This window comes from Ursus maritimus (genome assembly GCF_017311325.1).
Source record: "Ursus maritimus isolate PB19 chromosome X unlocalized genomic scaffold, ASM1731132v1 scaffold_X1, whole genome shotgun sequence".
In the NCBI taxonomy this organism is placed as follows: domain Eukaryota; kingdom Metazoa; phylum Chordata; class Mammalia; order Carnivora; family Ursidae; genus Ursus; species Ursus maritimus.
In genome coordinates, this window is record NW_024423319.1 from 123355665 (window position 1) to 123382390 (window position 26726).

The 26726-nt window shown below is 50.4% G+C and overlaps 1 protein-coding gene across 1 annotated transcript; it reads left to right on the top strand.

The window, feature by feature from the left end:
* MXRA5 (matrix remodeling associated 5) lies at positions 1-25959 on the top strand. Its single transcript, XM_040634788.1, has 7 exons — positions 1-101; positions 2132-2347; positions 8029-8158; positions 8385-8775; positions 11000-15976; positions 18663-19563; positions 23160-25959. Exons 1-7 carry the CDS (start codon positions 55-57, stop codon positions 25066-25068), a joined length of 8571 nt encoding a protein of 2856 aa, XP_040490722.1. The 5' UTR covers positions 1-54; the 3' UTR covers positions 25069-25959.
* The last annotated feature ends 767 nt before the right edge of the window (positions 25960-26726 follow it).

The following is a 26726-nucleotide window of genomic DNA, read 5'->3' on the forward strand; positions in this document are numbered from 1 at the left end:
AAGGCATGGCCCCGGCGGACCCCCGGCGGTGACTCGCGCGCCCCGGCCCCGCGGATGCTCAGGGCGCCCCGCTCCCGTGTGTCGCGGCTTCCGAAGGACAGGTGAGGACCAAGGGCAGTCTGGGCGCCCTGGGGGCGCGGGCTTTGCTGGAGGGGTGGAGTTGGGGTTCGGCCAAGGGAAAGGCTGGGCGAGGGCGAGGGCGAGGGCGAAGAGACGCATGGCACTGTCCCTGGCACTGAGGCCGAGGGGCCAGTGCGGAGGCAGTGGAGAAGCCGAATCTTGCGGGAGGATCCCTTTCTCCCTCACCCCTTCCCTCCCTGAACTGGCATCTTCGCTCCGACCCATCCCTGGTTTCCAGGGAGGCGCCCAGGGGGCCCCCAACCCCCCTACGTTGGAGGGGACAGCACAGCTGCGGGGCCTCCCCCCGAATCCCTCGGCGCCCTGCGCTGAAGTTCCCCCACTTCCTCCTCTTCCCCTGGAAAGGGAGAGACCCTCGGCCCGCTGGGGATTGAGCCGCACGGAAGCTGGAGAAGTCATCACCGGGGAGAGACGGTTCCTGGTGTGCGGGTCCCAGCAGGGGCTACCCGGCGGCCACCCGAGCTGCGTTCCGGGAAAGCCCATCTTTTCCTTGGAGCGGCGCTGGAAGCCGGCCAGGGCGCAGGGCCGCCGCGCCAGCTCGCCCGCCCCGGCCCAGCCTCTCCGGGTTCCCCGCCGGCCCCAGCGGCCCTGCGGGCTCAGGGCGCCTCCGCCCGCGGCGCCAGGCCTAGGTTTCCCTGGGGACGCGCGCTCTCGGTCTCCTGGGAGGACCTGGCGAGAACGCAGGCTGCGGAGCAGGCGTCGCCACGCCGGGGCCGGGGCCGCCTTTGGGCACAGCGCGCGTTGCGGGCGCGGGCGGCGGAGCCAAGCGCCGAGGGCGAGAGCGCAGGCAGCCGGGGGAGGCTGCACTCGGCCGGGCTGCAGGGACCCTCTCGCCCCCGAGCGCAGAGGTAGCGTCTGAATTTGCTTCTCGCAGGGTTGTCTGCACGGAGTGCTCTTGACGCGCCCCCCAAAGATAGGGCGCACAAGGGCTTGGGCTTAAGACAATATCTATTTGGAGGTGATTTAAAGGATGGAAAAGCTCCGGATTTGGGATGCCCATAGCCTGTGTGAGTGGATGAGTTTGATATCAGAGCAGGCGCGTTTCTGTGGTGTGCACTTTACTTTCCACGTGCATTGCTATTTTTAAGCAAGCTTCATGCAAGAGATGACAAACATATAAGATGATTAAGGGATGGCCAATGCATGAAAAAAATAACCACGGCATTCTAAACGAGACGGCTGAGGCAGCCTATTATTTGAAATATCCAAGCATTTCCATGTTTGTGTGTATGACTTCACGGATTGTTTTCCTTTGCCTGAACATACGTCATCGGGTAATTCCTTTCCTCGTCGTTTAATGTCACATTTTACAAACTGCGTCCCCGATGAACAACGACCGTGCATCGTTGTAACCCAGTGGATCTTCTAAGAAAAAAAAAAATTAAGGATGGTACACAGACCCGCATATAATGGAACACATTTTGCGTTAGTGAGTGCGAACCCTTTAAACACCTCCAGAAACTATTTTGAAAACTTTAAGTAATGTTATTGAAAGAAAGGGAACACTCTTAGTAACGACCTTCTTGAGAATTTTTTGTAAAATTCGAATATGTACCCTCCATAATGGCTCGGAATTAACATTGGGGGCGGACACACAGTTAATTTAATTCCTTTATTATTATAGAAACATAAAGATCTTTCTCCTCTCTCTACATATATACAAATACATACACGATTATGTGTATATGGACACAAATGTATATATTTTTGTGTGTCTATGCCATACATACCCTCGCTCATCACCCACTGCGATTTCCAAATCGTAGTCTCAAAGTCAGCAAGTCACACTGCATCTTACATAATGATTAAAGTTAATGGGGGAAAGATTAGGAAAATAACTTTCGTGTTTCTTGGCTCAGATATCTTGTGTCGCGGAAGGATACCATATGACGTCTTGGGAAGCCCTAAATCCCCGGGCACACGTGGAACAACATTTGCTGAGCATAAGAGCGACCTGGCCATAAACGGATATCATTTTGTGGTTCCCCAACAGGTGTCCAGGAATAACGCACCCCGACAAGATGCCAACGCACGCGCACTGGCCAGCACTCTCCGTGGTGCTGATCGTGCTCTGGGGACATCCTCGACCCACGCTCGCCTGTCCTCACCCTTGCACCTGCTACGTTCCTAGTGAGGTCCACTGCACATTTCGCTCCTTGGCTTCTGTGCCCGCTGGGATTTCTAAACATGTGGAAAGAATCAATCTGGGGTTTGTACCACATTCTTACTGAACAATTTCAGCCCCTTTGCTCGCGTGTTTGTTTGTTTCATACATGTATGTGCATTGACGTAACCGTGAATGCATATTCCCCTCTGTGTCGCTCTTTCTAGCATTGCATACCTTGATATGTGCAGAATCGGGGGTGATGCATGTTAGCTATACCACATGCAGTCCTTTGGGGGCGGTTATCTGAATTTATCCATCAACTGCAGCCACAAGGTTTAATAACCAAGCATCGTGAGCAACCTCAGTGTGTCCAGACATTTCCCTTGATAACAATTATTTTCCAGATAGTAGATATGAACGAAAGTATCGGACACAGACGTAAATATATAAATACACTTACTTAAATAGACTTTAGAAGCTATTAAAAATAATTTTAAAATAAATTGGACATTTCTGACATTCTGTAAGTTACCTGGATGATGCGATTATGATCTTGGGGAAATAAAAGAGTTCCTGCAGATTTTGCCTCTTTAAAATACGGTTGTATTTTAAGAGATATTTTCATGCAGCCTTTCAGATAGAACTTCTTTATTTTAAAATTCCGTTCCATACGCAGAAACGCTTTCTATACATAAATATTAGTTGCCATGAATTATAGGTACACACGTGTAACTTTATAAACAATTATTTGGACTTCCTCAACAAAATACATAAGCTATTTTCCACCACCTACAAGACAACAAAATTAACTTAGGATTTGAGGACCGGCCACTGATGGGACATTTTGGTAAAATGAAATGACCAAACCTGAGTCAATGCACAGATAATTGTACATATGCTAGGACATCTTATAGCACAGAGTTTAAAAAAAAAAAAACTTCTTGCATTTATAAAGGCCGCTAGTCGTTGAAGAAGAGAATGGGAATTAAGACAGTGAGATAGGAATTTCCGTCATCGAAGGGAGTAGATCATTACATAGTTTTCTCAATAAAATCTTGGGAGACCTATGGCTGGATTTTCAGATAATCCAACCACAGTAAGGCTAGCTCAGTAGGGGAAACAGTTCATCCTTGCCAGAAGAGGGGATATCAATCCTTAAACCGGTTTCCCTTTTACAACCTTACAATTTAGGGGGGCACATGACTTGCCGAATGGGAGAGAGGAGAGGGAGAGCAGCTAGTTACGTTTGTAGAAAGGAAAATGGAATTCATCTCTGATTGCTCTTCTTTCTTGCACCTGCCGGTGGGCACCATGCTTCTGTCTCAGGGCTGTTGCTCTCGTGAACCACTCTCAGCATATTGTCCCATATCACTGTGATTCACCTCCTTGTCCCTCAAGCCGGACCCCTTGGCAGAGCACAGAGTGAAGGTACCATCACACAGGCCTTCGTAGAGTCCCCAAGAACATGTGAGGCTGGGGGTGGTGGAGAAGAATGGTTTTCTGCTGTGCGTCCCACTCAGAAGGCTTGAATGTGTTACCTGTTGTGCGTTGAGGGTCTGGTGGGGGGGTATCAGTATTTTCCCTACTGGCTGTCAGGTTGGAAACCGGGGTGGAGACGATGCCACAGGCCTCCAAAAGTTAACCACAGGGTTAACGATGTGATGGCTTGGTCCTAGCAACACCACGAGCCCACGGCAGGTCAAGCTGTATATACCTCACAATTTCTGTGACGTTTTCCCTCTATTTGTCTTTACGTGGAAATATTTCGTCCTGCTGAAACTTGATTTCTCAGTTAGAACATAGCTTCCGTGGGTTGCCTTTTAACCAACTCTAAATGGGAAAGACTATGAATTACGGTCTCCCCAAAACTCTGCCACTGGAGTAGAACATAGATAGCAAGATCTTTCTTTTCCTATTGATGGCAATATGATTTTGAGATGCCGTTGTGTGATATTAAAGGAAAAAGAAAAACAGTGAAGAAGTAGGTTCACTGCACCCACATATGTTACTTCCATCTGGCTTAATTGGTAACGCAAATCAATACGGCGTGGTTTCATTGCAATCAATAAGATCTCTCTTCTATGTCAGCACTTTCTCTGAAAATCAATCTCAAATTAGATTCATGAGACTGTCATCTTGCATTTTGTGACTGGGGGGTGTGTGGAACGAAGAGCAACGTCTTCTGATAGTTCTCAGGGTCTGGTTTGTCTTCTAGCCATCTGGAAGGAGGAGAAAACTCTCAAGGAATGAGGGATTATTGGCAAAGCACTAATGAAATCTTTTATTCCCACACAGATGTTTTCAGGGTCCTCCGTCAGCATGGAAAGAGAGATCTGCTGTTTCCTGTTTGGACAGCCCTAGAGCTTTTTTCAAAAGTTACTTTCCAAGTATTTTTAGTAAACAAACAACAACCAAAAAAAAAAAAAAAAGTCATCCACTGAGTGTCATATTTATAGACCTTTAAAGATTTTTTTTTCCCTTTGATGAAAAGACTCGTTGGGATGACCTCTTTCGGAATTTCCCAAATTTCCCACACTGCCCTTTTTTAATTTGTAAATTTGTTTTGCGATCCTAACCGGTATCGGTAAAGGAGTCTCACCTGTATGTCTGAGATACTAGAAAACATTTCTCTTGAGACGGTCCCGAGGTCCATTACCGTCCATCGACAGGTGAGGAAGGCCTTCTGCACAGGAGGGCGAGTGGTTGGTTATGTTGCAGACTCTGCATGCAGTCATTTCACTCTCTTCCCGGAGCGATGCACTGATTTTCCCATCTCCCTGCTGGGTGTCAGGTGGGTGCACAGAGCCTTCCTCTGCACGCGAGGGAAGAAAATGCCTCCTCCTCTTGGCATTCAGGCAGTCCCTTTGGCTTTTGTCTGTCCCCACAAAGTCTCCCCATTCACAACTCTGCCACCAGCAAGCGGTGCATCTGTTGGTCTCCAATGCCTGTTGAAAACAAGCACCAAGAGGATCCAGTAGGACAGGTTCCTGAGCTGGCATGCCCCCCATCCGGAAGGGGGAGGATGTATACAGGCGTGAGGGAGTCCAAACAGTGCCGTTCTCTGTCCTCAAACACACTCCGTCCCTGCATCTTCTCCATCTTCGCACCCACCATCATAGTTGAATGTCCAAGTGGAAGTGAGAAGTTTTTTCAGCATAGACACAGAATGCTAGCGAGCATAGCACAGCCTTGGACTAAGATGTGCCAAAGAACATCAGACTCTTTCTGACTTGCTTTCGAGGCTGAGCCTTTGACTCTCACCTGCTCTGTCCCAAGACGGACCTCCTCCTTCTGGTCTTTCTACTCGTCTTACCTTCAGGGTCTTCTCGGGGGATTTTACTTACTCCCTCTCCATGGAGCAAGCATTGTTTTCACACATACCTTAGTTGGTATTGATCGTCTTCTTAAAACCTTCCAATCATTTCCCATTGAAGTTGGAACAAATGAAACACACTCCCTCCCGTGGCCTCCCAGTTCCTAGATTGCCTGGTGCCTGCCAACCCCACCTACCTCACCTGATCCTATTCTCCCACTTTCCAGGCAAATCTCAGGTATCAAGAAATGGAAACGAGTTTGGATTCTGCCCTCCATTCTCTGTTCGGTTCACCATCCCAGACAGATATCACTGTAGAATCCTAAATAATAAGTGAATGAGGCAGTGCATCATTTCATACACTATCCCATTGTGGGTTAGACTCTGTTTTTTCAATTTCAGTCTACTTGGGACACTATTTCCATTTTGCTTAGGACAGTTTGTTTTGGGGGCTGTCCCGTTTTGCATGGTGTTGATGCCAGTAGCACCTTCCCCCTTTCCCAGTTGTGATCACCAAAAATGACCCCAGATATTGCCAAATGCCCCCAGGGGGCAAGACGACCCCAGTTCAGACCACTACCATAGATGGATAGTTGATAGATTGATCGATGGGTAGATAGGTAGATAAATGATAGATGGTTGGATGGATAGATAGATGATGGATGGATGGATGGAAAGTAGACAGGTGATAGATGCATGGATGAATGAATGGATAGATAGAGAGATGGGTAGGTAGATAAATGGTGGATGGATGAATCAATGGATGGGTGGATAGATAGATGATAGATGGATGCATGTGTTGATGGATGGATAGGTAGATAGATGATGGATGGATGGATGAATGAACGGATAGATAGAAAGATGGATAGGTAGGTAGATAAATGATGGATGGATGAATCAATGGATGGGTGGATAGATAGATGATAGATGGATAGGTGGATGGATTGATAGGTAGGCAGATGATGGAGGGAGGGATGGATGGATGGATGGATGGACAAATAGATAGACCAACAGGCAGAGTCTCTTCTGCTTGGGCAATTTCCAAATCTCAACACTCTTGATATTAGGGGCTGAGTCATTTTTTGTGAGGGGTCACCCCGTGCATTGTAGGATGTTTACCAGCACCCTTGGTCTATACCTACCAGATGCCACTATCACACCCCCACCCAGTTGTGATGCCCAGGCATGTCCCCGGACACCGTCCATACAATCCAGAAGGGGGAACCTCTGTATATAATTGTCCATTGACTCCATGAATTAAATGACAAATGGGAACCATGATTACATTTTTACTCTACTTCCTCTGTGCCTCCTTTTGAATCGCTATCGCATTTTCCTAATGAGACAAGATATGTTTCCTTCCATCAGATCTTTCCTTTGTGTAAGTTGGTCTTATAAAACAACCCAATGTTTAAAGTAATTCTGTGAAGAGTTCCAGACAATCGAAGTGAGTGGTTTTGCTCTCAGAGGTGGTATTTCTTGGAATTCATAGCTGAAAGGTGATGCTTCCTAGAGCTGGGAGGAGTGATTACCCACATCTCCACTTCTCATTTGGGGTCTGGGTTCAAGCACATATGTGTGTATAAGAAAATTAGACCTGGTGTCATCTGGTGTTCTAGGCTATGAGCACTTCACCTGCATTGTCTTCAGGTCTGTTTCCTTTTTCCTAGGGGAGAGGAAGACATACGGAATGTCAGGCTAGATGTGTTCAATTCAGCAGAAGGAATGGCACAAAGTCACAACCCTGCACTACAGGATTCTTCATTCATTTCGCAATCCCTTCCCCAGGGATTGACTCTGGGGAGTCCCTTGTGCCACCAACAACCTAGCAATGAGGAATTTTCAGATTGGTCAAGGAAACATCTGTACCAATGTGGATGCAAACACAAAACCCAAAACACACCAGAATGTGTACAGTAATTTAGAGAGTCCATCAGAAATGGCCACTTGTGCTTGTGAAATATGGGGTCAGTGTGTTGGGCGGTTTGCTCTTTCATTTGGTCCTTCAAGCCTGGAGCACCTCTTTCTCTTGTTTTATGATGCAAAGCTACTTCCCCAGCTGCCGGTTTCTTTGCGTTCATGCTAATTCTCTGCATTCATCATTACTGACCCTTTCCAGTGCAAGTTTCCAAGGAAGAGCCATTCGGACCGACTTCCTTTAACATCTTAAACCCTACTTGTTTCCCTAAAATCTCCTCTAGATCCATTAGCATGTTCTTAGTCAAAATAACCAGTGAATATTCCTGGATTGAATGAAGACGAATAAAAAATACGTCACTTACCTTTTGACCAGGGTAACAGACGTGAACACAGAGCAACAAATGTGCGTTGGGAACTGCACCGGTAGACCTCAGAGTCAACGGTTTGCTAACTCGCTCCTGGGCAGGCTGCAGAATCTTTCCCAGATGGGATTGAAGCATTCACTGTTTCTTATTCCAATTATTAGTATCATTCTTTTTGTTGTTTTTAGATTTAATAGTATACAGGCTTTGTCAGAAACCTCGTTTGCGGGACTGACCAAGTTGGAGCTCCTTATGATTCATGGCAACGACATCCCCAGCATCCCGGACGGGGCTTTAAGAGACCTCGGCTCCCTCCAGGTAAACCTGCCCTTTTACGACCATCAGTAATTGCAGCCTGTACGACCCTTAATGAATAGTGGGAACGATCTACTGCTCCCTAACGATGAATAAAATTGCCATTTTTTTTTTAGGTTAAAAACCAGCTTCATGTCATTACTTCCGTGCCCTTTGTTCAGGTTTCTGTCCCTGCTTGTGGCTTTGTAAATGATAAACAGGATTTTCCGCCGCGCCCCTGTCTCTGCAGGTTTTCAAGTTCAGCTACAATAAGCTGCGTGTGATCACAGGACAGACCCTGCAGGGGCTCTGGAGCTTAATGAGGCTGCACATTGACCACAACAAGATCGAATTTATCCACCCGCAAGCATTCAGTGGCTTGACATCCCTGAGGCTGCTCCACTTAGAGGGAAACCTCTTGCACCAGCTGCATCCCGGCACGTTCTCCACGCTGACGTTTCTGGATTATTTCAGACTCTCCACCATAAGACACCTCTACCTCGCAGACAACAGGATCAGGACTCTGCCCGTGGGGATGCTGCCCAACATGCCGCTTCTGGAGAACCTTTACCTGCATGGGAATCCGTGGTCGTGTGACTGCGAGATGAGGTGGCTTCTGGAGTGGGACGCCCAATCGAAAGGTAAGCCAGGAGGGCAGAGCGAACGTGGCTCCCAGCGGCACATTCCTGACCCTTCTGAAACGGTTCCATTCTCTGGTGTTCTGACGTTGCTTTATCTTGTGAAGAGCATGTCACCAAATCAGTATGGTGGGAGCCTTCGTGCAAAGTGTACGACCTTGATGTTAGGACATCACCGTTCCAGAATGGAAGCATCCTTCGGTGAAATCGAAAGCGATGATCATTTAATCAGTTATATCCGGTTGACTACGATTGTCTTCAAATCGATATCTGGAGTGTTACTGCCGCTTTGGGTTACAGCTAAGTGGGGGATTTTAGGCGCATCCCTGTCCTATGAGGAGGTGTTCAAGGAAGTTTGGAGAAGAGAACACTAGCAGTGGCTATGACGTTGTTCTCTTAAGAATGGGGGAGAGGCATGTTCTGCATGTTATCCCCCCATCCTCAAGCTGCGCCTTGAAACCCATCCTCGATCCCATTGGGTTTACCATATCCCAGGTCTGTTGACTCACGTCCATCCTCATGGCCCCCAGCTTGGGTCCAGCTCCTTTATTGTCTCTCTAGGAGGACAGTCGGGTCTTCTGGGCGGGTCTTTGCAGCCTTGGTCACCCCTACTTCAATCATCTCTACCCAGAGCAGTTGTCCGTACAAATTGCCAGAGGAAGTGTGTGGTCCTGCCACACTGCTGCCTAAACGTCCACTGATTTCCCATTGCTCGTGGGATGGAACGTACACTCCTTACTAGGAGTTCCTACAAAACCGTGCGCACTCTCCTGCAACAGTCGGGTCCCCCACTTAGTCACTCACTGTAGCCACACTGCTGTCCATTTGCTTCCTTACACCTTCCAAACCTATTTCCCACTCAGTGTCATTGCACCCGCAAAGACCACATGTTCCAGGGTCTGGCTTAGTTTCAGCGCTCAGAGCTTTGTTAAAATGTCACCTCCCTTGGGGCTGCTAGGTGGCTCAGGAGGTTAAACGCCTGACTTCAGCTCAGGTTATGATCTCGGGGTCCTGGAATGGAGGCCTGTGTGGGGCTCCGTGCTCAGTGGGGACTCTTGCTTGCCCTTCTGCCCCTTCCCCGGCTCTTGCTTTCTCTCTCTCTATCTCAGATAAATAAATAAAATCTTAAAACAAATTGTTTTTTAAATCATCTCCCTTAAGAGGTCTTGCTGTCTTCAATTTCTACGTAGCATCTTGGCCTATGCCCACCTAGGACCTTCCTGCACACACGTGTTATGTCCCACTTTCATGTAGCTCCAAGCTGTAGATGATGGCTCTTTGACAGGTTTATTCCCAGTGAGAGTGGAAAGAAGACGGCAGATATCCAGAGGACTGTAGTCTTCTCCTTTCCCCAACGTGAGGTAGTGTGGCTCCATATCGCTTTAGAAAAGGCATCTAGGTCCGGAGCAGGGAGAAAACATAATTTGACCTTGCAAATGTCAGTTGGAGGAGACTTTGTGACTTTGCAACAGACACATCAAGTAGAAAATTGGCTGTGGAGTTCATAAGATGTGTGTTGACTGGAGAAGCACGTTGGGAGCCATCATTGGATAATGGATGATGATGGAAACCTACATGTGGGTGAGGCCATGGATGATGGGGCAGAGCAAGATGGAATGGGACGTAGGCCAAATCAAGGAACACGCCATCACTAATGAGTCAGTGGGCCGAGAAGGACAAAAGAGTGAGAGAGGCAGAGCAGTGACCAGATGAGGAGAACATCCTAGAAGACTTGATGTCTACGAAGCCAAGAGTAGAATATAGATTCAAAATGTAGTCACTGCCTGAAATGAAAAATTGTAGCAACAGAAAAACATTATAAAAAATACATTTGATGTGATTCATGGCAAAAGTGGGTCCTTTAACCTGGAACTATTTTCACTGGTTTACTTGTTGATGTAGATTTTCCTGGATCTTTAGAGAAGTTAAGTTGTATAAGGGGTGGGAATAGAGTTGCTTAAAAAAAAAAAAAGTTAAAAATACTTCTGAAAAAGGTATTGACTATTCATTGTGAAGTAGTTCTAGAATGCTGGTTTCTTACCAGCCTCCCTGCTAAACTGATTGAAGGTCATCGGTGAAGTCACAGACGGGGTAAGGTCTGAAATCGTGAGGGACGTGCACTGAGGTGACAAAGGCGCACACGAAGCCTTCATTGTCTTGCGTGTGCAAGGCGTGCCAGTCTTGGGTTCATTCCCTCAGAGCATGTTTGTTTGATTATTTGTTTCAGGGACTCTGAAGTGTAAGAAGGACAAAGCCTATGAAGGTGGTCAGTTATGTGCCATGTGCTCCAGTCCCCCCAAACTGCACCAACGAGAGATTCACAAGCTAAAGGACATTACTTGTCAGAAGCCTTCCATCGAGTCCCCTCTGCGACAGAACAGGAGCAGGAACGGCGAGGAGGAGCAGGAACCAGAAGAGGACGGTGACAGCCAGCTCGCCCTGGAGGGCTTCCAATTCCCCCCGTGGAACATCTCTTTGAATATGACCGACGAGCACGGGAACACAGTGAACTTGGTCTGTGACATCAAGAAGCCAATGGATGCGTACAAAATTCACCTGAACCAGACAGACCCTCAAGAGATTGATATAAATGCAACGGTTGCCTTGGACTTTGAGTGTCCGATGACTCGGGAAAACTATGAGAAGCTGTGGAAACTGATCGCCTACTACAGTGAGGTCCCAGTGAGGCTGAACCAAGAGCTCATGCTCAGCGAAGACCCCAGGGTCACCTACCAGTACAGGCAAGACGTGGATGACGATGCTCTCTACTACACGGGCGTCCGAGCCCACATTCTTGCGCAACCGGAATGGGTCATGCAGCCGACCATAGATCTCCAGCTCAACCGACGTCAGAGTACGGCCAAAAAGGTGCTGCTCTCCTATTATTCCCACTATGCATTAACGATGTCCACCAAAGAGGCAAGGCGGTCTCGGAGCAGAAGCTGGGTGATGATCGAGCCCAACAGAGCAGTGCAAAGAGCTCAGACTGTGTTGGAAGGGAGCCCATGCCAGCTGAGCTGCAACGTGAAGGCTTCTGAGAGTCCGTCCATCTTCTGGGTGCTCCCGGATGGCTCTGTCCTCAAAGCACCCATGGAGGATGAGAACGGCAAGTTCTCTATCCTGACCAGCGGCTGGCTGAAGATCAAATCGACAGAGCAGTCGGACTCGGGTTTGTACCAGTGCGTTGCTCAGGTGAGGGATGAAATGGATCGGATGGTATACAGGGTCCTTGTGCAACCGGCTGCCACTCAGCCATCGGATAGTCATACAGTAACGATTCAGAAGAACCCAGGGGAAACAGTGATGTTGCCTTGCAGTGCTCTGGCCATCCCCGAAGCCCAGCTCAGCTGGATTCTTCCAAACAAACGGATAATTAATAATTCGGCTAACACCTCACATGCCTACATGTTGGCCAATGGAACTCTTTCCATCCCAAAAGTCCAAGTCAGTGACGGCGGTTACTACAGATGTGTGGCTGTCAACGAGCAAGGGGCGGATCATTTTACTGTGGGCGTCACAGTGAATAAGAAAGGATCTGGCAGGTCATCCAAGAAGGGCAGACACCCAGGTGGGAAGACTCTTTCCAGAGTGCCAGGAGATGTCGTGGAGGACGAAGGGGGTTCAGGCATAGGAGACGAAGAGAACACTTCAAGAGGGGGTCTACACGCAAAGGACGAAGAGGTACTCATCAAAACAAAAGATGATGCCATCGCCGGAGGCAAGAAACCCAAGAAAGGGCGAAGAAAACTCAAACCCTGGAAGAATTCTGAAAAAGAACCTGAGAGCAACATCGCCGAAGGTCGCAGAGTGTTTGAGTCCAGGCGAAGGATAAATATGGCAAACAAACAGATTAATCCAGAGCATTGGGCAGATATTTTGGCCAGAGTACGTGGGAAGAATCTCCCGAAGGGAACTGAAATACCCCAGGCCATTAAAACCACCACTCCTCCATCCGTGAGTCCAGAAGTGACACCCATTTTGCCTGCTGTTCCTCCCCCCTCGCTACCACCTGCACAGACCACAACCAGTGCCGAAGAGAGCTCAGCAGATGCGTCTCTATTGGGTGAGGACGGTCAGGTTTCCGGTACTGTGTCCTCAGCCAGGATGGGACTGGAAAGCGGGCACGATGGATTAATTCTTGCTGAGCCCCAAGTGACAAGCACACATCTGGAAGAATTCACTGACCATGGCTTTTCTAAGACTGAGGATACAAGTCCCACTGAAGTTGACCCCCAGTGGGCTACAGCCAGCACCCCGATATCCATGCCTCATGAGTCTTCTCCTACTCTGCAGACCCTGGACCTGGTCTACGAGGAGCCCCCCAGTGAAAGCACAACCACAGAGCGCTGGCCTGCCGTCGGTGCTGGATCCATGCCAGAGCCTACATCAAATGCGTATGAGTCTCCATTGGGCGCCATGTCCTTGGCTGAGTCTGAGACTGTCCCGTACATTTCCCCAGATCTGGAGACCAACCCACAACCCGATGAAGACAACATGGAAGAGCTGACCTCCACTCCCTTTACGCCAACCACCGTCTTGTGGGTTGAGGACTCGGGGGCATCTGAACCATTAGAAGGGCTCACATTAGGGGAGCCAGATGCCCCATCAGAAGGACATCCACAGGGAGGAACAGAAGATGCTCTGCTTGTGAAAGGTGCTTTAAGCACTCAAGGCAACCCGCTGATTGAAAAGGGCATAGAGGAGAATTCTGAGACGCTACGGGAAGGAAATATGCCAGAGAGAGACCCCACAAAGTCCGGAAGTCCTGAGAGTATGGGCATGAGCATCGAATCTACCACTGTGCTTGACTCTACCCCGGGAGTGAATGGCACCACCCCCTTTAAACATCCCAGGGAAAGCCCACGTGGCGCTCTCTTTGACAAAGACACCAGCACAGTAACAGCAGTGACGCCAGCAGAAAAGGCCACTTCGCCTTTGGGGCTGAGCACTCATCCTTCTCGAAGAAGACCCAACGGCAGGAGGAGATTGCGCCCCCACAGATTCCGACACCGCCATAAACAGACTGCACCCACGACTCTTGCCCCAACAGAGGCTTTTTCTACTCGACCTACTCAAACACCTGAAGCGAAGGCCGCAGAGCCCGCGGGGAGGGCGCCGGGGCCAACAGCTTGGGTTGACAGCACCGCTGGTGCCTCCAAGCCGTCGGAGCCGGAGAAGCAGGCAGAAGCCGTATCCAAGGGGACCCCACGAAGGAAACACGGGAAGAGGCCCAATAAACACCGCTATTTCACCTCTACAGTGAGCTCGCCAGTCTCTGCATCCACGCCCAGCCCTTCCCCCGAAAACAAACATAAAAATATCAGCGCCCCCGGATTGGAAACTGTGCTCTTGTCTACAACCGTTTCCCTGACAACTGGGGACCCGCATGGGATAGCTACAGTGGAAGACTCTGTGACAACGGCCACAAAAAGGCACTTGCCACCCAATAAATTCCAAGACACAATTCCAGTCACCTATAAGCCTGTATGGGACGGAGAAGAACTGAAGCATTCCGGTGTCACAAACGTCAATGACTACAGAACCGGCAGCTCGGTGCCTGACCACGCCTCCGCTAATGCCGCATCGCCTCTTGGCTTTGAGGTCTCCACCGTGGCCGAATTTCCCGAGGAATCGGCTCCACCTAGCTTTCCGGCCACCTCACGCTGGAACCCCCCAAGGGTTGTCTGGCCTGGGAAGCTGCAGACAGACGCACCTGTTACCAGCTCTGTGGAAACCCTTCCAGTCTCACCCTTTCTTAAACAGCCGGAGGACCTGGGTGTTCCTCCTCAATTTCCACCCCCAGTTGCAGCCCCTACATTGTTTCAACCAGAAGAAGTGGTTGCTTCAACCACTGTCTCGAGCCTAAAAGCAGAGCCGTCTTCAAGTGAGGCAGAAACCACCATCCGTGCTCAAGGGCATCGCGAAACCACTCCAGCTGAAATTAGAGCTCCGCATCACATCCCAACGCCCGCTCCGCTGGAGAAGACAGCATCCCCATTCCTGGCCACCACTCTCATGCCCTCAGTCCAGACCTTCACAGAGCCCACACCTCTTACTTCAAAGACACCTCCAACATCAACGGTTCCCGAGGAAAACGTTTTCTTGAATTATGTGGGGATCCCAGAAGCCAAAGCACCCCCAGTGAAAAATGAGGGAACTCAGCATGTGTTGACACCAAATGAATTATCAACCCCTTCTTCCAACCAGGATAAATTTAACTCAGCTCCAAAGGAGCAGTTGGAGAAGGACGCATTTGATGGAAAGACCCAAAACAGTCTTCCACGTGGGCCTGATGGTAAGCACCAGGGCGGGAGAGTCCAAGTCTTCCCCCAGCCAGCCAGAGCTCCTGCCAAACCCATCCCTCCGAGGGGGACGGCGAGGCCACCACATACGGCCACAGAAGGCTCCTTTAGATACTTTGTGACTTTCCAGCCCCCTCGTCACTTGACCAGTAAACCAGGAATAACGGCATATCCTTCAAGGGTCTTGCCAGAGAATAAGCCCCTGACGACTCCAAGATTTTCAAGTACGACAACTCCCATTGTTCCAGCACACAAGCCCAAACCTGGCATTTCCACTAAGTTTACTGACCAAGGGCTAGACCGATTCAACAGCAACTCCAAAGTGTTTGGGAGTAACAACATCCCGGATCTCAGAGACCCTGTTGGCAAGCTTCCAAGTTCAAGAGTCCCTCAATATCCCAGTGGAAGGTTCCCTTTCTTTTTCAACAGGACTCTCTCTTTCCCACAGTTGGGAGTTACTGCGAAGCCCCAGATGCCTACCTCTCCTGCCCCCGTGATAAGAGAGAGAAAAGTGAACCCAGATCCGTACAATAGGATACATTCTCAGAGCATCATCCACATGGACTTTGGTCCCCCGGCACCTCCATTAGTGTACCCTCCCCGGGCCACGGGGCCACCTTCCACAAACTCACAGAACATCCCTGTGGTTTACTCCACCCGGAGCTCCATTCCCTTCATGGCATCTTCTGGCCAGGCTTCCGGAAGCTTCCATCAGAGCAGCTCAAAGCTCTTCTCTGTGGGAGGACCCCCTGCATCCAAATTCTGGATGGTTGGGGAAAAGCCCCAAATTATCACCAAATCCCCTCAGACCGTGTCTGTCACTGCGGAGACAGATGCCGTGTTCCCATGTGAGGCCACAGGGAAACCCACGCCTTTCATCACCTGGACAAAGGTTTCCACAGGTAAGGCATTTACGTGTCTGCATTTTAACTGGGGCTCGTGTAGAAGGAGGTTACCGAGTCTGTGACCTCAGGCAAAACTACAGAGTCTGGGCAAAGGACAGATGGATGGGCCAGAAGGGGACATCTGAGAACCTAGATACAAGGATATTCCTTCAGGAGGACAGGAAGTAAGGACCAGAGCTCCTCCGTCAGCTCTAAAGCATGTGAGATTTTAATGGGACCCTAGAGACTTGTCATAGGTTCTTTGGGTAGAGAATGACCTACGCTCGGGAATATTTCACAAAGGAACCACTTGTCTTTTCCCAGAGAAGCCTAGCACAAAAGTCTTCACCGCCCATGTGGGGTGCCATGAGGGTAAGGAGAAGAGAGCAGATGGCCTTTGCCCCTCCACTGGCTGCCACTGTAAATGTAGCTTGCTCTGGGGTCATCAGACGTTGCTTTGATTTGCACCTAGAGATAAGGTCGCGGTCATTTGCTTGGGCTGCCATAACAAAGGACTGCAGACTGGCTGCCTTATAGACAGACCTTTATTCTCTCCTGCTCCTGGAGGCTGGGAGTCTGAGATCCAGGTGGGGCTGAGGCTGGGAGTCTGAGATCCAGGTGGGGCTGAGGCTGGGAGACTGAGATCCAGGTGGGGCTGAGGCTGGTTCCTTCCGAAGCCTCTCTCCTTGGCATGTAGACCCCGTGTTCTCCCCATGTCCTTACGTTTTCGTCCCTCTGTGTGTGTCTGTGTCCCTTATTCCCCTACGGACACAAGTCCTCTTGGATTACAGTGCATCCCCAATGACCTCATTTTAACTTCATTATCTCTTGAAAGACCCCATCTCCAAACAGTCATGTTCTGAGATCCTAGGGGATGGGACTTCAACGTATGCATTTTGGGGGACACAGTTCAGCCCATAACAATGGCGTATACTTGGAACTCTGGGATGCCCGAAGAGCACTTGGCTTTGTAAAAATGACCATCTCCTTTGAATGGCGAAACAATTGCCTGGGGACAGAGGAAAGTATTATCCGAGAAGACTCAGCCTCCATGAAAGACCTGCCTCGTCCTCTTTCCCAGCCATATCCTTCAGGCCTGGATTCTGATCAGAGGGTTTTTTTTTTCTTTTCTTCTCCATTTTGATGATCCAGGAATGATTTATACTAATAGCACTCGAGGGAACCGTGCATTCTTTGCTTGGGTTTATCTCACCAACGTTGGGAACGTTCCAAAGTTCAGCAGAGGCTCTGGGCACGGGGGAATTATGGGCTTCTTTGATCAGCTCGACATTGACGTCACTATGTTTTCCTAGTGATTTAATAAGGAATATTGCTCGAAGTAGCGAATGGGGAACACCATGGGGTTTTCATGGTAAGAGGATGGTGACTTTGTTTCCCTCCTGGGAAATCCCATCCGTATCAATCCATAGGGTTTCCATATCTGGTGTGATACCAGAGCATCCCTGGGCCATGCCCCCTCACTAGACGTACACGTGCCATAAATGAGCTTCTCCCGCCGGCCGCAACAGAGGGAGCTTGTCAGAGCTCACCGGAGAGCCGGTGGTGGAAGCAGGACCCAGGAACCCAGCTGCATGGGAGAGGAAGAGAATGCTGTAGCTTAGGGCTTTCCAGTTTTTAAATCTGGGATTTGTTATTCTTCAGAAAGGGTGAAGCCAGTACATCAGGAAATGCCTGCCACGGACGACCGTTTATTATTCACTGTCCATGAGGAGGGGACCACGCAGGGAAGGACCAGGGTCTGTCGGCAGGCAGAGGGAGAGGGGGAAACGTGCCCAAGAGCCTTTATTGTGGTTTCTGCAGCAGAAACAGGCCACGCAGGGTGAGCAAGCTTAGCACTGGCTGGCTTGAATGACTTCGGTGGCCTCTGGGGCACAGGGACTCCGCTATTTGTCTGGTACTTGCTCTGGGAAGATGAGGGCAAGTGCATTGCAGCCAGGCCGTGTGAGAGAGCCAGCCCCTAGACAAGGAGGTGGGAGTGTGGCCTCTGGGTGGCTTGCTTTGCATTGAAAAAGTGAATTGTTTGCTAACTACAGGAATTGCCTAGCCCTGGGACGGGCCGTCCTCCCACCAAGAGTCACCATGACCCAGATGTCAAAGCCTCATAACATTTGGTTAACACAGATCTTCGCTTTGGCAAAGCCCCATGAAGATGTGATACACGACATAGGGAGGACAGGGTGTGGGGAGAGAGAAGCACAGGCCCCTGATGTTAGCAGTGCATGAGCTGGGGTTCAACTCAGCCACCCTGGGCAGGGAATGACCTGCTCGCTGTGGCTCATGCTGGACTCCGGAGCCTGGCCGGGGAGAGGCAGATGGGGGCTGTAAGCCCGGGGACCTCAGGGGGCCAACACCTGTGCCAGTGAGGCAAGCTGGCTTCTCTAGGAGCTGAAATGACAAGGAGATCCCCTGGGGGTGGGGGCTGGGCCTCATGCAACTTCTAGAACACTCTACCAAACCCATGCTGGCTGCCCATGCTTTCCTTGAAGGGGGCATTGGTGTGAGGTCAAAAATGGTGCAGCAGAATGCCTGTCTTCTGCATATCGGAGATGGGGGCTGGTCTACGTTGTTGCTGTTTGGGACATAAAGGGGAGAATTCAGCTACCTCACTAATAATCCTCCTTCTTGGTTTTTCCTGCAAGGCTGTGTCTACGTGGAACCTGACTGTGCCTGTTTTGACTTGCAGGTGCTCTCATGACCCCTAACACCAGAGTGCAACGGTTCGAGGTCCTGAAGAACGGCACGTTTGTCATCCGAAAGGTACAGGTGCAAGACCGAGGCCAGTACGTGTGCACAGCCAAAAACCTGCACGGGGTGGACAGGATGGCCGTCCTGCTGTCTGTCACGGTGCAGCAGCCCCAGATCCTCGCCTCCCACTACCAGGACGTCACCGTATACCTGGGAGACACCATCGCCATGGAGTGTCTGGCCAAGGGAACCCCAGCCCCCCAAATCTCCTGGATTTTCCCAGACAGGAGGGTGTGGCAGACCGTGTCCCCCGTGGAGGGCAGGGTCACGCTGCACGAAAACCGGACCCTGTCCATCAAAGAAGCCTCTTTCTCCGACAGAGGAGTCTACCAGTGTGTGGCCAGCAACGCGGCGGGCGCGGACAGCCTGGCCATCCGCCTCCACGTGGCGGCCCTGCCGCCGGTCATCCACCAGGAGAAGCTGGAGAACATCTCGCTGCCCCCGGGGCTCAGCATCCACATCCACTGCACCGCCAAGGCCGCGCCCCTGCCCAGCGTGCGCTGGGTGCTGTGGGACGGGACCCAGATTCGCCCATCGCAGTTCATCAATGGGAACCTGTTCGTCTTCCCCAACGGCACGCTCTACATCCGCAACCTGGCGCCCAAGGACAGCGGCCGCTACGAGTGCGTAGCCGCCAACCTGGTGGGCTCTGCGCGCAGGACCGTGCAGCTGACCGTGCAGCGCGCGGCGGCCAACGCGCGCATCACCGGCACCTCCCCGCAGAGGACCGACGTGCGCTACGGCGGGACCCTGCGCCTGGACTGTAGCGCCTCAGGGGACCCCTGGCCGCGCATCCTCTGGCGGCTGCCGTCCAAGCGCATGATGGACTCGCTTTTCAGGTATGTGCCCGCTCCCGGCTCGCCGTGGGTCCCTGCGCTCCTGCGCGTGCTTTCCCTTTGGGTGCTGGGGATCGGGTCCTAAAACATGCCTGGGCCCATCTTGGGAGCCCTCTCCATGGGGTCCGGCAGAGAAGGGAATGGCTCCGTGTCCGGGACGAAGACTCACAGACCTGACTCCCAGTGCGTGCCGCGCTGGGGAGGGGGACATTTCGTTTTAGCCCAGAGAGATCTTGTCTTTATAAATTGGGAACAAACACCTGGGCTTTCACCCCCTTTCCTGCCCTCTCCCCAAGAAAAGAAATGAAGCAATTAGCTTTCGTTTTAATGATTATATTTTAATTAAATGTTAAGTGATAGTATTAGCTACAACATTTAGGTTGCCTTCTGTGTGTATTGTCTGATTTCAACAAAACACATAGACGCAGTTGCAGATCCGATCATAAAAAGGCCCTAGCTTAAGAATGAAAGGGTGTGAACACAAAAAAGTTAAAGGCACGATTAGGGCACCAGGTTGGCACAACGATTTCTAACAGTTTATTTTGGCTGCAAAGAAAGTCACCTTCTCATCCAGTGCCTTCCGTTCCCCTGTGTATGGACCTGGAGCACTGGTTCTCAGCCCAAGGGCTATTTTGGCCCCAAGGAACCTTAGGTAGTGTTTGGAGACATTTTTGATTGACATGACTCAGGGAATGGGGGGCGGCCACTGGCTTGTGGTGGGTGGAGACCAGGGACACTGCTTAAAGCCCTACAGTGCCCAGGGCGCCCCACCCCAGAGAGTCATCCAATCTCAAAGGTCAGTAGTGCCCAGGCTGAGACACTCTGACCTGGCATGAAAGACAATTGGTCTACCATCTATCTATCCATCCATCATATCCATCCATTCATCTATCCAACCATCTATCCATCTATCCAGCCATCTAACTATCCATCTTATCTATCTATCTATCTATCTATCTATCATCTATCTATCTATCTATCTATCTATCTATCTATCTATCTATCTATCATCTATTATTTATGTCTATCCATCCATCCATCCATCCATCCATCCATCCATCCATCCATCCATCTTATCTATGTATCTATGTATCTATCTATCTATCTATCTATCTATCTATCTATCTATCTATCTATCATATATTATTTATGTCTATCCATCCATCCATCCATCCATCCATCCATCCATCCATCCATCCATCCATCTTATCTATGTATGTATCTATGTATCTATCATCTATCTATCCATCCATCCATCCATCTTATCTATGTATCTATCTATCTATCATCTATCTAATCTATCATCTATCCATCCATCCATCAGCTATCTATCTATCTATTTATCTATCTATTGCAGTGGTTTTCAGCTAGACAGATGGCACCACCAGGGAACACTCATCAATGACTGGGGACAATTTTGGTTGTCACACTAGAGTGGAGGCTGCCACGGGCATCTGGTAGGTGGAGACCAGGGTTGCTAGTCAGCACCCTGCAGTGCCCAGGACACCCCACCCCAGAAAGTCATCCAGCCCCAGATGTCAGCAGGGCTCAGGCTGAGAAACCGTGGGCTAGATCCAGAAGTGCCAATGTCTCTTCAATACACGTCTCAAGATACAGAGCACAGAGACAATGGTTGGCAAAATGCAGTCGAGGAAGCATCAGTGGTGCTGTGGTGGGGAGACCCTGGCTTATGGTGTCTCCAGCATCCACAGCCCGGCCGCTCAGGCAGGAATTCACACGGACATCAGTCCCTCCCAGGATGCGAGGAAGGAAGCCAATGCTCAGGGGCTCTGCACGGCTGTGCCTGGCCTCCCCCACCTCGTTCCAACGCTGGAAGAAGGCACTTTCTTGAAGCCCGAGTGTTAACTTGAGACAGTTGGGTGGTGCCGAGTGAACCTTGCACACTCCGTCCACAATACCACGTACGCAGTTTTCCCTGGACTGCCTCCCAGCTCGGCAGATGCACTGCCATGTGCGGAAGAACTGTTTCCAGCTCTTCTTGGCACGGCTCACGCAGCGGTGAATGAAGGGCAGCAGCAGAATGTGATTCCGCTATGAATGTGAGCCGTTCTGCTAGTGTCTCCCCATAAATCACAGATCGCCGTCTCTGCGGCTTCATTATTACTAAATGTTGACTAATTGCATTCTTAGGAAAGTGTGATTAAACAACCCATGCGAGTTTTATAAAAGAGCGGGCTCTATGCCTTGCCTACACATTGGGACTATTTAAAAACACAGATATCGGAACTTTTCCTGAAGCCCGATCCCCACTGGTGGGTAGGCATGTCTGTGTTTCTGGGTCGCTCCGTGGATTGTGATTAGGACCAAGGCTAGGAATCACCGCTTCGAGGTTTCCAAAGGCTGGCAGACATGAGCTGCTATACAAAGTTTTGGACTCTAAACTCTAACACACATTGAAATGTCTTTGTCTGCTCCTCTCCTACTGATTTATGTTGACTTGATTTGCACTCACGGCCAACAAAATGGTTTATTTGGTCATTGTGAGTAGCTGTTTGTATTTTATTCACAATAATCAGGTTGATTCAACCATAGGCAGACTTTTTTTATTTTATTTTTTTGGTAGCTCTACAACACAGTTCCACACACGCTGTTTGAATAATGCAGAGTTTAGGAAATATTCATGGATTTAAATTCAACCCCCTCCTTTTCCAATAACACCAGTATAAATTATGTGTCATGGAGATTTTTCAACCTGGATGCTTTTAAAGGAAGAACCCCCCAAGTCTTTCCACCTCTTATTCAAAACATGAGTTCTGAGTTGCTCAAGGACACCCCACTAGATAAAGGTCACATGCATAGTGAAGACCTTCCTGTCCTTCTTCTCATTATCAGCCCCTTTAAGCTGAAAAGCTTTTGAACTATTAGGCCAGAGGTGTGTGGGCTTAGGTCCAACGTCATCATTTCACATGGGGGAATGCGACACCAGCTTGGGGTGCTAGCTGGCAAATGTCCTCCGGCTTTAGGTACGAGTTCTAAGGAAGAAGACATCACGTTGATATTTCCATGTTCTAAAGAACCCAATGTTAGCATTAAAACTCTGGAAATAACCCCAATTACACGGTGCATAGAGTAGCCATCTGGCAGTCTCCAGCTTCATAATGGGATATAATATAATACGAGATTGTCAAGGATAAACGTTGTTTCTCAAGTGTTTTATTCACGAAGAACTCCCCTTCTTGACTGAGTTTGCTCAGATTCATTCTCTCTGTGGCTGTCGCAGTTTGCCTGATTTTATCATTACTATAAGCTGTGCCCCGACCGTCACGCAAAGACGTGATGCACGTACACCCCCACTAACAGGGTGGAAGTCTTTGGCTGATTTTCACATCCCTGAATCCGTGGACAGGCCAGCCAAAGGTCAGACTCTACCAAGTCAGACTTATTTGTGGTAAATCAATCATGTCCGCCTGTGAACACAGTCCCCTTCAGGCTGCAGAACCCATGTGACATTTTGCGGTAATAGCCGTGTGCCCAGATAGTTCCCAGAACCACATGTTTTCATTTCATTCCAGTGACCTGAAGCCAGGATAGAGCATATGGGAGACTGACATCCTCCTCTTTTTCTTTTTTTCGGTCAGCTTTGATACCAGAATCAAGGTGTTTGCCAACGGGACCCTGGTGGTGAAATCTGTCACGGACAAAGATGCGGGGGATTACCTGTGTGTTGCCCGGAATAAGGTTGGAGACGACTTTGTCGTGCTCAAGGTGAACGTGGTCATGAAACCGGCCAAGATCGAGCACAAGGAGGAGAATGACCACAAAGTCTTCTACGGGGGTGACCTGAAAGTGGACTGTGTGGCCACTGGGCTTCCCAACCCCGAGATCTCCTGGAGCCTCCCGGACGGCAGCCTGGTCAACTCCTTCATGCAGTCTGACGATGGCGGTGGCCGTACCAAGCGCTACGTGGTTTTCAACAACGGGACCCTCTACTTCAATGAGGTGGGCATGCGGGAGGAAGGGGATTACACCTGCTTTGCCGAAAACCAGGTTGGTAAGGATGAGATGAGGGTGCGGGTCAAGGTGGTGACCGAGCCCGCCGCCATCCGGAACAAGACATACTCCGTGGTCCAGGTCCCTTACGGCGACGTGGTCACCGTAGCATGTGAAGCCAAAGGGGAGCCCACGCCCAGGGTGACGTGGCTTTCTCCAACCAACAGGCTGATCCCTGCCTCCTCCGATAAGTACCAGATATATCAGGATGGCACTCTCCTCATTCAGAAAGCCCAGCGCTCCGACAGCGGCAATTACACCTGCGTGGTCAGGAACAGCGCGGGGGAGGACAGGAAAACCGTCTGGATTCACGTCAACGTCCAGTCGCCCACCATCAACGGGAACCCCGACGCCATCACCACCGTGCGGGAGATCGCTGCCGGTGGGAGCCGCAAACTCATCGACTGCCAGGCGGAAGGCATCCCCACCCCGAGAGTCCTGTGGGCCTTTCCCGAGGGGGTGGTTCTGCCGGCCCCCTACTACGGGAACCGGATCACCATCCATCGCAACGGCACGCTGGACATCAGGAGTCTCAGGAAGAGTGACTCCGTGCAGCTGACGTGCATCGGCCGCAACGAGGGAGGGGAAGCCAGGCTGATTGTCCAGCTCACTGTCCTGGAGCCCGTGGAGAAGCCCGTCTTCCACGACCCCGTCAGCGAGAAGATCACCGCCATGGCCGGCCACACCATCAGTCTCAACTGCTCGGCCTCAGGGACCCCGACGCCCACCCTGCTGTGGGTCCTTCCCAACGGGACGGAGCTCCAGAGCGGCCAACAGCTGCACCGGTTCTACCATAAGGGTGATGGCAGGTTGCATATCAGCGGCCTCTCCTCCGCGGATGCCGGGGCGTACCGCTGTGTGGCCCGGAACTCCGCCGGCCACACGGAGCGGCTGGTCTCGCTGAAGGTGGGGGTGAAACCTGAGGTCGGCAACCAGTATCACAATCTGGTGAGCATCATCAACGGGGAGACCCTGCAGCTACACTGCCTCCCTCCCAGGGGCCGGCCGGCTCGCTTCTCTTGGACGCTCCCCAACGCCATGCTCTTAGAGGGCCCCCAGACACGGGGGCGCTTTTCCCTCTGGGAGAACGGCACCCTCACGGTACGTGACGCCTCCGTGTTCGACCGGGGGACCTATGTGTGCAAGGCGGACACCGAGTACGGCCCTTCCGTCATGAACTTTCCAGTTATCGTGATAGCCTACCCTCCCCGGATCACCAGTGAGCCGACGCCCGTCATCTACACGCGGCCCGGGAACACCGTCAAGATGAACTGCATGGCCATGGGCATTCCCAAAGCCGAGATCACCTGGGACCTGCCGGACAAATCACACCTGACCGCGGGGACACAGGCCCGTCTCTATGGGAACAGATTCCTTCACCCCCAAGGCTCCTTGACCATCCAGCAGGCTACACACAGAGACGCGGGCTTCTACAAGTGCACCGCAAAGAACATCCTAGGCACTGACTCCAAGACTACTTACATCCACGTCTACTGAAACGCCTCCCCCCCGGACGTGGGCTCCGAGGCCATTGCTTGGGAAGTTACAACAAAGCATCATTTGTAAGGAAAACCGCCGCAGCCAGATGGTCAGAACTCTTAACTGATCTGTCACAGGCATGGTGGCCCCCGGCTGGATTTCAGGTTCATGTTGACTTTGACCTATGCTTGTCGGCGAAAGGAAGCCATGCAGACACGGGAAGGGTGGTTCGGCCTCTCCGGGGACTTTCGTTCACGTTTACAGCAGGCCGCCTGCTCCTGTCTGACGTTTCTCAGGAGCTGGACGCATATGGCGGTGTCTGTCTTGCAGATGACAGATTTGGCTTTCCTGGGCATCTGCAGCAGACCTAAGGAGCACTCACTGAAAATAAACCATACAGATGACCAGTGCCTTGCTGCCCCATTGAAGATGCATCCCCTAGTTACCCTGCTGCAGTCTTAACATGATAGAATGTTCTAGAATGACTACCCATGTTTCACTTCCTTCCTGTCACTTTAGAACTCCAGCTTGCCCTGTAAGGGCTTAGAACCACAGTGACTGATGTTTTTATAATGTACAAGTTTCATACACTACAGCTACCATTTTATATGGAACTCACTTTTTATATAATGGAACTCACTTTCTCCCTGGAACTCACTTTTTATATAATGTCTAACATAAAGACATTTTATATTTTCTTTCCAATCAGACGATGAGGCTAGAAAGAAATACTTTCTGTCTCATTAAAAATAATAAATTATTGGTCTTTACAAGACTTGGGTACATGAGAGCAGATATGGAAATACAACTGTAAAAACAAATCCCCTAAACTTCCTTGAGCAAATTCAGTAACCGCTATTATATTACCTTCCCCAGCAACCCTATGGTGTGGGAGGCTGGGATATTGGATTTTCCTGTTTGTGGATTTATCTTGAGAGTGGGAGTCGGGGGAGAGGGCAGGAGAGAGAGCTAAGCCATGACTCTGCACAATGAATCCAGAGCCTCCTAGAAAAGCCCGGAAGTGTCTCCCCCACCCGACCCCCCCGTCCATGTGTGCTCATGGAAAATAGGACACACGTTATCCCCATGACTGCTTTACTGTATTTTTAAGGTCAACATAATGTACATTTGATAATAAAATAATATTTTCCAAATAACCGGGCAATGATAATAGTCCTATTTTCCAAGGCAAGAGCACTTCAAGTGATTTTATATCTGCACGGCCTTTACTTATGTGCCAGATACAGGGAGGGGCCCTGCAAGTACCCGGATGTATAGGGAACACATCCTGCCTTGAGAGTTCATGCTCCACACACAGACCTTCAGCCAGAGGGCTTCTTAACCTCTGCACCCAGCTGGGGCTGATGACCGTGGTGTGGGGCGTCCTTGCCCTGTGGGGTGTTGAGCAGCATCCCTGGTCTCTACCCAACAGATGCTGGTAGCACGCCCCACTCTAGGCGTGACAACCAGAAGTTGCCTCCAGATACTGTCAGATGCTACTGCTAAGTTGTCCCTGGTTGAGAACCACAGCCATAGATGCTAGATACACGGAGAATGATGACAATGATGAAGATGAAGACGATAGATAGATAGAGGGATAGATGGATGGATGGATGGATGGATGGATGGATGGATGGATAGATGATGGATGGATGGATGGATGGATAGATAGATGA